At 35.3% G+C, this 12,489-nt stretch overlaps 1 protein-coding gene across 5 annotated transcripts; it reads right to left on the reverse strand.

Annotated features, from left to right (window-relative positions):
* Positions 1-303: 303 nt before the first annotated feature.
* On the reverse strand, positions 304-12,225 carry LOC137828137 (DEA(D/H)-box RNA helicase family protein). 5 transcript variants are annotated; one of them, XM_068634588.2, is made up of 19 exons: positions 11,694-12,225; positions 11,413-11,591; positions 11,226-11,313; positions 10,816-11,061; positions 9,087-9,182; positions 7,862-8,050; positions 7,568-7,727; positions 7,358-7,488; positions 6,967-7,134; positions 6,612-6,884; positions 6,224-6,418; positions 4,522-4,725; positions 4,309-4,378; positions 4,070-4,218; positions 2,385-2,690; positions 1,948-2,007; positions 1,662-1,814; positions 1,422-1,532; positions 304-1,278 (listed from the first exon to the last, which is right to left on the reverse strand). In XM_068634588.2, the coding sequence occupies exons 1-19, from the start codon at positions 12,027-12,029 to the stop codon at positions 814-816; spliced, it is 3,579 nt and encodes a 1,192-aa protein (XP_068490689.1). In that variant the 5' UTR covers positions 12,030-12,225; the 3' UTR covers positions 304-813. The 5 variants fall into 5 exon arrangements, 3 of the variants coding, with proteins under 3 accessions (XP_068490689.1, XP_090161259.1, XP_090161260.1); XR_016523346.1 differs by having other exon boundaries at positions 339-1,278; positions 2,385-2,683; XR_016523347.1 differs by having other exon boundaries at positions 339-1,278; positions 6,224-6,429.
* Positions 12,226-12,489: the final 264 nt, after the last annotated feature.

The following is a 12,489-nucleotide window of genomic DNA, read 5'->3' on the forward strand; positions in this document are numbered from 1 at the left end:
CTTGGGGTATTGAACAAATTAATGAAAGGAAAGAAGAAAAGCACGTTTTCTTTTCATTTCAGCAGAGAAATTTTAATTAAAGGGAAAAAAATCTTTCTATTTTCCTTGCATGTATTTTCATTGGGTCAAACACAGCACTTGGCGTTTGGTTTACCGGCAAAACACATTCCAAAGCACATTCAAAGTCTGGTTCATTTCTTGCAGGGCTCAGTCCTCTCAAAGCAACTAAGAATGTGATAAATTCCAACTTATATTTTCACCACCCAAAACTTATTGATCCTGAACAATCGTTTCAGTTTCCCATTTATTTGACCTATAATTTGTCCAAAACCTGTTACTTGGGATGCAATGTGGTTCGACATATTTAGGATTTTAATAATGTCAAAATTGATAATTACTGTACAAAATTAATGGGTGAATATACTGGGATTCGAGTGTGGCATCATTTCCCGCAGAATGTGAACAACCCCAACCTCAATCCATTTAATGAATGCTATGTACTAATCCCTCCTATTGTATGACCCTGCCACTAACCGTCTATTTTCTCACTGATGTAAAAGCATAAAACTGGAAAAGTATCATCAAGCCTTGATTGACAGTTACTTGCCTCATGCTCACGGATGATCTTTTATCTTGCTTCAATCAAAGAACGAGTATCTTTCAACTTCAAATTCAATCTGGTTGACGGTGGATTTGGGCTTGGTTGCTTTCATGAACAAATTGACTCATTGATCCAGGACTTTATAGTAACAATGGCCCATCAAACCACCATGCTCCCTTTTACCTTGGAATTGAGCATATTAGTATGACCGCTTAATTGTGATCCTTCTTACTTTTCTTAATTAACATTGACAAGTGTTTGATATACTCCCTGCCTGTTTGCTTTCCACCCATCAGCCACTGCAATGCCTCAGCTGCAGCATCTTTTTCTGCACTCTTTTTATTGTTACAAGGTTGACCCATTGTCTGAATTCCATTGAATTCAACTGTAGCCTGAAACTGATTGTTCTTCAATTGTTTAGTCCTGTAGACGGGTGCTGCATATCCTGATCTGGTAAGCAATGTTTGGAGCTGACTTTTAGAATTATCTCCCCCAGGTCCACTCTCAGTCCTTGAAACCAAGGTTGGATTTGAGGCCATCGTAATAGATTTCTTTGGTGGTTTAAGGACCTGGCGACCAAATACAAATCTACCTTCACATAGGTCATTCGATATCAGCAGCCGTACTGCAGATAGGAGATCATGATACCACTGTATGCCCATTCTTGGAAAAAGTAGCTGTCAAATACAAAGTTCAAATTAAAAGTTTAACCGCCATGTTATCAATTCAGACTTGCGACAGGAAAAGCACTAAAACAGAAACATAATGCTAGTTCTATTTTCATCGAGAAGGTAGGAGAATGAAATTAATTTGCACCTACTTTGCTCTGAATGAAGGCATCAAGTTCTCTCCTTATACTCTGGTACAAATCAACAACACTGGGATCCACAAAAAACTCAAGATATCCTCCCAACATTTTTAAGTGATTATCCTGATAGAAAAGGGTTGGATTCAAGTAAAACACAAGACAACTAAAACTAAGACTGCAATTTGAAACTGCGAACATTGCATATAATATATAATAAACACAAGAAACAATAAAAAACCACATCACACTTACAGCATCTCCCTTCAATAAGCTTCCACCAAACAGAAGCACCACTGAATCAGACACAGCTGTTGAGTCACGGAGAAAAACGGAATTCACTTTTATCTTCTCGTTAAAAACAAGCCATGGATATGGAATTTTAGTCTCCCGAGCATTCACTGAGTTCTAGGCAAATGAAATGAATATTCAATTAAAACCGAAAGCCCAAAAAAAAAGGAAAGGCAACATAAAACCTTAATAGAATTATTTAAAATGCTTCACAGCTAGCAGCAAATTATAAAGGTCTGAATGGACTAACCGAATATAGGAGCACTTGACCATCCTCCATTGTTTTCAAAGAGAATGATTTCTCATTATTCTGCAAATGAAATTACATATTTATTTACATTTTCAAAACACAACATACAAATATACAAACGTTCAGGAGGGCATCTATTCCACCAATTTGAGATTCTGATGAGCAAAAGTTCAAATTTTAAAATATAACTGAGTCGAATAAAAGAAATTGTCATCATGTATTATAATTAACTGAACAGAACACGAACTAATTTAAATTATACTTGATTATTTCTCTTCATCTATAATTCAGAAAGAAAATTTAGAACTACAAGTACAAGAAAATATTTTTTTATAAACAAACTATTCTGTTGTAGTACTAGAATAAACTATTAACACAAAAAAAATATAGGCTGATGAAGTCATTAATATATTATGTGTCTTAAAAATAGGACATACCACAACAGAACCAATTCCAGGATATAGACCATAGCAAATAACTGCTCGGATAAGATTTACATCAGAGCTCCATGCATTGCAGCTGGCTGCATTGCTATCAACTAATCCGGTATCCTTGAGCAGGCATATGAACTCTCTCCGAAGAGCATCAATAGCTTTCATGGATTGCAAGGAAAGAAAATTTTTCCAGCAGTATTCATATCCACCCAGGTCCACTTCAGCATCTTTCCAACCTTCATGTGCCCTTACAAGTGCAAGGTGGTCACTATATGCACCACAGAATTGAGATTTTGCAGCCTCTGCAAGCTACAATGAAGAACTTTGAGCATTCAAATAATGAAATTCATTTTAAGACAAGACATCACACAACAAGTTGGAAAATAAATGGGCCACATTACTTATACTGATTGTCATGAAAGTGACCATATCCATTACCAACTTCAAATAAGTCTAATTAACTGAAATAGTACTATCCTAACTAGCTCTTACATTCAGAAAAAAAAGTCAAAAAATATCACATGATATAACTTTGGCAACAAAACAATTTAGAAGTTTTTTATTATTTTTTTAAATAGTGCACAGATAAAAGTCTCTTTCAAGCAGTATACAGAAGGTAAGCTGCAATTCTTTTTTGGAGAAATACTAGGAACACACTTCTTTCAACACTATTATCGGATGAATTTCATGTTGGTACCACTCAGTAGGAAGTGGGACACCACATAATTTAATGGGCCCACAAAAATTTAACCCGATAATAGTATGTTGCCAGGGACTACCAGATAGAAAAACCCCGCTGAAGAAAAGGAGAGTAAGAATGGAAGCTGTTTGGTCTTTTGAGGGGGCATATATCACACCAATGGGCCATGAGCAAACCAATATAAAAGACCACAACATCACCTTTAACGCAAAACCTTGAGGAAATGGGTTTATAGGTATCTTTTTTCTTATATATTACTCAACATTTTCTTTTCTACTGAGTGTGGGACTCAAACTTACACTTGAATTTCTAACAATCTCTCCCTCAAGTAAGTCTTTTACACGTTGGTACACTCTCTACGAGCGAAATTATTTTTAACCATGCATATCTTATTAGTGGCACTTACTCATACCGTTACCATAATGGAAAACCCCTACTAGGAAGACTTTCGATACAAAGACCATTCAATATATTGTACTCGTCCGAGCCAGTCAATCACAAGACGAACTTGACACTAATACCATATTAAGAAAGTGTACTTTAAGCTTAACTCAACCCTACAAGTTGGTTTATAAAGTTAGATTTGCACCCAATATTATAACTTTGTCATATTTCTAGTTAATGTAAAATCTCCAACACATCCCCTCACATTGAGAACATCGAGCATGAGAATAGAGGGAGACTCGATAGAAGGTGGCATAATAGGCCCAACAAACTGGACTAGGATTGACTCTAAATAACTTTGATACCAACTTGGACTATGTAAGAAAATAAAGAATTATTTTATTGATAACAGCCAGACCAATCACATTCCCATAATCTCTATTTGTAATAATCAAAATCTTTTGAAAAAGGAAAATACAATGTTCATGCTAAGAGGGAACACAAGTGCACAAAAGAGTAATACAATTAAACATTAAGTAATCTATAATAAAAACAAATTAGCTTTTCAATTATTAATCAATGATCTAAAACAGAAACAACTCACATCTTTTTTATCCAATGGTGTAAGAAAAGGATCTCTCACGCTAAGCCCAGCAACAACAGTTAATATGGGATCCAGGCAATTGAAAATAGCACCTAATATTAGCATCTTGCCAAGTTTGGGTTCCATGGGAAGCATTGTCAAATAGCGCCCTGTCAATTGAAGAACCAAGTATAAATCTTCATTATTTCAAAGGGACAAAATAAGCTAATTTTTCTAGTACTAGTAAGTGATTAACCAACCTAGAATAGTGAGATTCTCATCCTCATCCAAAGCTCCAATTATTTTTAAATATTCAATTGCATTTTGTACCTATGAAAATGAATAAAACGATTGAAAAAATGACTGGTACAAATTTATATATAAGTAACCAACACAAGAAAAAAGAATAAATGAATTTATTAAATAAAAGAAAAGTACTAGAATTCTGAAGAATAAACCAAATGTATAATTACCGCAAGTATCTCAGGAGATTGCAAAGCCCTGGACAAGAACTCGGATATACTTCCAAGTCTTAAACTTTTAATTTGTAAACAGAGGGATTGCAACGGTGTTCTCAAAATTTCTGGTAATTGATATTCCGCAAATGCATCATACACACATCTAGGATAGAGATGGTAACACTCTCCTGGTTGTACCCGACCTGCTCTTCCTCTTCTCTAGAAAAATATGATTCAGTGGAAAATTCAGCATTTAAGGTCCAATATTTTCATTCATGATTAATAATTAAGGTCGTAATTCACCGGTAGTAAAAATATGTAAATACTTTGCTGTATACTGCATTTTCCGATTATAATCCTGGGGTCTAATTGATTTTCATCTTTAATCTTTAGAAAATGGCACATGACTAGGCCTTACAACACAACAGCAATTTCCAGACAAGGCCATTATAATTGTCAGCAGCAAATGCATTCATTCGCTTAAATGACAAATGCACTCTTGCCTAAAGTTTATAGGAAATATCTTGCATTGTCTCATCAGACATTATCCTTGATATCCTTCAGATAGACTGTGGTGAAATTACCATAAGTTGGTAATTAAATAATGCCCCAAGGATTATGGTACCAAATCCAAGAGAATAAAATGTTAATTTTCAATTGAATAACTTTATTTCTATTTTATACATGCCAATAAAATCATGCCCCCCACCCCCACCAAAAACATTATTCAAAATTGTCCGTAGCCTCTTTTACATGTAAATGATACTATAGTTTCTTTATGCCACTGATGCAGCACAATGAAGGATAAATTATAATTATATTTCAGATTTTGATTACTTTGATGTTATTTTCACATGAGTTATGAACTATTAGGTATTTTAATTATATATAAGGTAATTTCAAGGTACGGATAGAGTTGGGTTTCAGTAAGAAATTATATTATGTGATGATTTATCATTTTATATTATTAGAGTTATCTCTGGTGCTTATTTGTAGGGGCAGCAAGACATTGTTCTTCTAACTCATTTAAAAAGTCAACAGACATGACCTTTTCGTGACAATTTATGCCATATGCAATGGGTGGTAAGGATGCTAGTTACTTAGATTAATTAAAACTCATCTACAAAAGCCCCAAGGAATTAAAATTAAGACATCAGACCAGAAGCACTGTAGGGCTTTGGTCAGGAATCGCAGAATTCCATTAGTCCACCTTAGATTTATATCTTTTCATGACTACCCACATACCGTTCTTCCTGTATTTCAACTTCCAATTTGTCACTAAAACTCTTGGTGCAAGCGATGACCAGTGAGTAAATACAAGATCTTTCAAGCTTCGTAAAATATGTCCAGTGTATATATTTCTTCCCAAAATCATGTTTATTAAAAACTACGAAGAACACACACTCTTCTCTCGATGATGAACACAAGTTCAAGAGCTAAGCCTTAGTCTACAGGAAAAAAATGCAGAGTTGTTATCATAGAATAATTCACATTCCTATCCAGATTACTGCTAACTAGCAACATTTATAGTTTCAATAGCCCAGTGTCCATAACATTCGGCCAACTAAACATGATAAACTATGCAGAAAGCTTTGAAAAAAACCAATATGTATACATTAAGGACAAAGGTGACATAATAAAAAGTGATGTCTAGTAATAACAAACATATTATTGGAGTGATACATTACACACACAATCAACAAAAGTATAAACTTACTTGTTGAGAAGAAACCTTAGAAATCCATGTAGGAAGCAGACAAGGTGTGTTATTCAGAGCATCATATGATGTTTCTTTCGCTTTTCCGCAGTCAAGAACATAAACAACATCATTTATTGTAATACTGGTTTCAGCAATATTTGTTGTAAGCACTATTTTTCTTACTCCAGCTTCAGGTTCTTCAAATATTAATCTCTGCATATTACCTATCCGTTATGTATATCTAAATATTAATCATAAGTGCTAGGGAGATAAAGCATATACAACCTTATTTGATAAAAAACTATGCACAAACATATTGTTAAAACTGTTTTCAGACAACAAATCATTATGCATACAGATTGTATGAAATCAACTACAAATTAGTCATCAACGCACAGAACATTACCTGCTCTGAGCTAGCCATTGAGCCATGACATGTAAGCAACAAAACACGGTTTGGATCTCCCAAGACAGTATGTGTCAGGAGCTTCTCTTTCAGAGAGTTTATATCATCCCATCCAGTCATGAAAACCAAAACAGCACCAGGTCTTTCATTCTCACATATATTGCACAAAATATATTCTATGAGACTAAAACCAATACAGTCAGGATTCCAACATGACAAAGACTCCTGTGTATGTGAGCTGTAATCTTTGAAATCAGCAGCTTTAATTGCATCCTGGTCATACATTTTCAGAAATGAACAAAAATTAAGAAATACTAAACAGGTAAGCAACTACAGTTTTGAATTTATAAAATACCTCTACAGCAGAAGCAATTTGACTTTTCCTCTTTCTTGGGACCTGTCTGTTCATTTTCCACATCTTTTCTTGACCATAATCATCAATTTGATTATAAGGAGTTAATCTGTACCCCGTCATTTCAAGAATGTTCTCCAGAAAATGAGTTTTAACGGGGTATGTGAAGCCCTGTATTAATAAGCATATCCATCCAAACAATAAGAAAAGGGGAAGTCTCTAGTTCTAGGCCTGAAATTATTATTATTTACTGAAAAAATTAGAAATTGAGACTGAAATTATTTCATTTTATATCTATGTACTCAGGTTCATGATCCATTTATCATAGAAATTGCCAGAGATACAACTATCTCCCATCACAAACAAGGAATAACACTCTGTTTCAGCAACGCACCGGAATAAACATAGTTGGAGCCCCATTAAAGTACGAAGAAAAGAGCTCTGCATCTAGGCTAGCACTCATCAAAATTAGTTTCAGTTCTGGTCGACGGGGAAGGAGTTCTTTAAGAATAATAAGCAGAAAATCTGTCACAAAGAAATGAAAGTATATGAATATTTAGAATCGTTCTAAAAGAAAAAGATTCAACAAAGCTCAAAACTATACCTTCATTCATCCCACGCTCATGAATTTCATCCACAATAACATGAGTTACGCCTTTTAACTTTCTATCAGCTAGTAATCTTCTTAATAAAATGCCTGTGGTGCAAAAGAGAAGATGGGTATCTCTCCCTTTCATACCCTCAAGTCGAACTTTATATCCAACCTTTCAAGGAGAGAGAAAGAGCAAGTGTGAGAGCAACCGATTAATGGGGAGAAACACTGCAACTGTAAGAAAACAGAAAAGTAATAGATTGGGATAGTATATTAAAAATAATTGTATTTGGCAGATAAACTTACAGATTCGCCCAATTTCTCTCCCCTCTCACAGGCCACTCTTTCAGAAACTGACATGGCTGAAATGCGTCTTGGCTGTGTGCATATGATATTACAAGCAGCTCCACGAACTGATTCTATCTCAGATTCTAAAATAAATTGTGGAATTTGTGTTGTCTTGCCACAACCTGTTTCGCCTGAAATGATAACTACCTAAAAAATATGTCATTTAATAACAGGCAACCAAGTTATAGAAATAAAATTTTAGAAGATTAAAATTACGACTACAATCTGCGTTTAAATCATATATTTACCAACAAACCAACCTGCATATTTGAATAAAAGTAAAGGGGAACAGAACTTAACCAAGATGCATACTACATTTTGTATTGATTATTATAAAAGCTTTACAGTCACAATTACATCAGTGGTTATGCCAAAAGAGTGTTTCTGGTGACACTGGCGACGGGCATATAAAAGCTGAAAATTTGTGTATCACTTCAAGATTCTTGAGGACCATACAGATTGCTGAGGAAGTATATCTTATCACACCCAACCCAAGTCCCAACTCATACATGATACATCTATAAACCAGAGCAGGTCAAATACCGAGCCTTTTCTGATTATTGATTTGGACATGGCATTCTCATTCATAGATAACTCTGCTAAACTAACCAACCATATGATACAAACAGTCTAATATATAGTTGTCTGATAAATATTAACTTGGAAATAGTCAAATATCAATTGTCTAACTTCTGTATAAAATAACACAGCCTATACATTAATTTTTTTATCATAAAATATTTTCATACAAATGTCAAGTGACAACCCCACCTGACAACCCATCTTTTAAGGGATGATCACTGCTGCTGTTTGCATTGAAATTCAACCAAACCGCCACCATAACCTACTTTCACCTGATATTCAGGTTTTAAAATCTTTACAATAAAAAATTCAACAATGTATTTACGGCGGGTTCTGAATTGCACAATAAAAATTTCAGTTTACATGGCATCACTGGATTAATTTTCTGAACCAACTCACAATCCTCGGTGCATCAGCCAGTCAAACTGGCTAACAGGAATTGACTTGCAACATTATTTTGAGACAAATCCAACATCAACATACAAATGGTATAAAACTAAATTTAAAATGATGTACAATACAACACAACCTTTAATACAATTAATAAGTCAAAAAATTTAACCAATAACAACATTGGTAATAATACAACTATTCAACACACCTGATTCCTTGATGTGACTGATAATATTTCTTCTTTCTTTTTATAAGCTGGGAGACTTCTGCGAAATTCTAGCATTCTAGTTCCTTCAGCAGATTCCTGAAATGAGAAGGTAAGATGTGAAGACCATTCAAGCCAACTTTGTTTTGTCTCGACGGTTTCTAAAACTCATTGGATATATATTTCAAAATATTGAAAAGAGATTCAGGGAAAACAATCAACACACATAACTAATAACAAGTATCTGTAACATAACAGGTAATGTGGACAGACTGTAATGACCACAAGAAGAACCACTTTTTTTCTTTTCAACTCATTATAAAAGAAGTTAGTATGAATATCAACTAACAATAAGCATCAGATTGATCTATGGTCATTGTCAATGGAGGGAAGATATCATCCCAAAACTGTGACTAATGAGAAACCTATGTTGCATAGATATGGGGTCATGTTAAGCCAAACTGAAGCTGAAGCTACAGTATGTTGCTGCGAGGTGGACGGGTGTTTAATCCTGTGTGGATGAAATTCCAAACATATACTTAGGGCATGATTGGGAAAGATTATTAGGAGAGATTTCAGCTGTTTTTGAGATTTAAAAAAAAAACTGTTTCTATTAATCTAAAGAATTATAATTTATAATTATTTTCTGAAGGGTTTTTTCCCCTTTCAGCTTCATACATAATTTTTTTCTTAGGAAAAAGCTGTTTTTTTTGTATAATCCAAACAAAATTAATTGTCTTAAAACAACATTAGAAAACTTACCTAAACCAAATTGGTCATGATCAATTATAACAATCATCAATTATCAAAATAATTTAATTTTAGCAGTTTTTTCTCCCAAACAGACCCTTGTGTTTTTTATGAATATTCTATTCTGTAAGTGTCAGGTTTCCCCTACTCCTACCATCTCCCTAACCTCCCTTTCCTGACAGGTTTTAAACATCATCATAGCATTATCATTGTATTTTCTACCTACTAGGTATTTTAAGAGAAATAGTAACTCACTTAGTTCATGACTATTCTATCTTTTTTAAAAGACTACCAGCATGCCATGACAAGCATATGATATCATTTTCCACTCATCACAATTCCATGCTTTTGGATTAATTATATACACTATAAAATTGCAATGAACTTATTCATAGACTCCTTTAGACAAAAAATAAATGGCAACAAAATCTATGTCCTTGCTTGAATCTCAGTGCTATCAATTTAGCTCATAATCAAGTCCTTCATGCAAGAACAAAGCATATGGAACTTGATGTTTTCTTTGTTAGAGAGAAAGCTGTTGACAAGCACTTAGCGGTTCAACATGTTCCCAGCCAGATCAGTGGGCAGGTCTTCTTACTAACCATTCTCTTCTACTAGGATTTCTTTACTTCAGGCCAGACGCTCCCTACAGTTTCTTAACCTCATCGAGTTTGTGGGGGTGGGTGTAACTCACTTTGTAATCAATTAGTTAGTCATAGTTTGTTAGTTACGGTTTGTCTTTATCTATGATTAGGCTCTTCATTGTTAGTGCCAGTTAGAGCAACTGTTTTGGTTAGACTATTACAACTGACTTGTAACAGAACTGTAAACACAGATCTCTGTAAACAGTTTGTGGGTTCAATATTCATTCAATTCAGAATAAACAGCCAAATGCAGATAAAGGAATAAACTATAAAATGCACATAAATTTTATGACAGAACATGAAAACATGCCACTATTTTCTATTTGAGAGAAGGTAACCTGCCAAGCTTGCTGCTGATCACGCATTTGTAAGCTCCTCTGCCAAACAATTTTCTCCATAACAGCCTTACTTGATGCTAGTGGCTCAGGTTGCTCAAAAAGCCCCTCATCCATACCAATACTGCCATTACTACTTGATCTTGCAGATGACAAATCCAAACAGCTTTTATTCATCCTGGCTTTTTGGCTAAGATATTCCTCAAAATGTGCCTTTACACGGGTAAATGTGGTGATAGACAAGCTCACCTGTCAATTACTGAAAGCTTCACTAAGGTGTATCTATTGACAAGTAAATTTTCCATTGATAACAGGATTCAAATACAGTCTATAGACAAACAAATAAAAAGAAAGACATTTGAACTCAGCAAAGGCCAAAGGGAAAAGTAAAGAGCAAATGATTGAATACATACCTCCCTCTGAGGCTTCCGATCGTCCAAATCATATCTGTAATTTGGAAGTGGGACCTTACTGAAGACAACAACCTTAGCATACATATGGCTGCCAAAAACTAATGCAATTGAAAATCCCCACAATATAGACCTACTCCTCACTTAAAACAATAGCACCGAGGTAGTGAAAAAATAATAGAAGAATCACCTATACAACCCCATTCTGCTTGCAACAACTGCTATTCGCTCAAAATCACGCCTATCCCTTTTCTCCCTCGAGATTAACTCTTGCTTACTCTTGTCATTTAAGAGCATGGTAAATTTCCGCTTCCACTCGTCAGTGTTGTCATTAAGCGAAGCATTCGGATAAGCAAATTTGGAAGCACGCTAGCAAACCAAAAGAACACAGATACCACATTCACAACATGTAGACTTACACTTCGAACAACAAGAGAAAATGCAAGACGTTAAAAAAACAAAATAACTCACCGCTAGTGAGGGAGGTTCGAATTCACGATCGGAGCCTTCCTCCGAAACGGTGTCGTCATAAGCAGAAACGAAGCGCGAACGTGCCTTATCGGGAACTGGCTCCGTCGACGGCGGTTGCAGAGTAGTAATGGTGTGTGTAGGGTTTTCGTGGGGTTTGGCGCGAACCGGAGAGGGTGAGTTGTTGAAATTGGCGACGGAGCGCAAACGGTGGTGCGGCGGAATGTAAACGGAGCCATAGGAGGACGGCGTTCGGCGGTCCTTCATGGCCGGAAACGGAAGGGGAACGGAGGGTTTTAGGGTTTTGGGAATGCACGAAGGTTGCGTAAGCGAGAGCATGCACGTTATTTCCTTAGGGTCACTGCTTCTTTCTTTGGTTGTTCTCCACTCCACTCGTTTTCTTCAGCCTTACTTGTGTTCCGTTATGTGTGCAATGACTCACTGAAAAGCAGATTATGGTGGTGAGATCTATCGTCCACGCTCCCAACGGCGCGTGCATGCTGGGATCATAACTTTTAATTTAATTTAGAGGTGAGTTGACTCGTTTTAACTCGTCCAAACCAAAATTCGGTACTGTAATATATGCGTTGACTCCTTAACTATCGGCTTCGTGAACCAACATGTTCAACATGCATATATTATATATTATTTTAAACATAACAATTATTTATTGCAAAAATTAAAATATCTTTTTTGGTGTATTAGTATTAAACTTCTCATAAGAACAACAAGTAACATCACCTGAACTCAAAATCCTGCAAAAAAAAATGGTTAACGAGATTAAAGATGTTTCTCACTA

Source organism: Phaseolus vulgaris, chromosome 7, assembly GCF_051622355.1.
Source record: "Phaseolus vulgaris cultivar YP4 chromosome 7, ASM5162235v1, whole genome shotgun sequence".
NCBI lineage: Eukaryota > Viridiplantae > Streptophyta > Magnoliopsida > Fabales > Fabaceae > Phaseolus > Phaseolus vulgaris.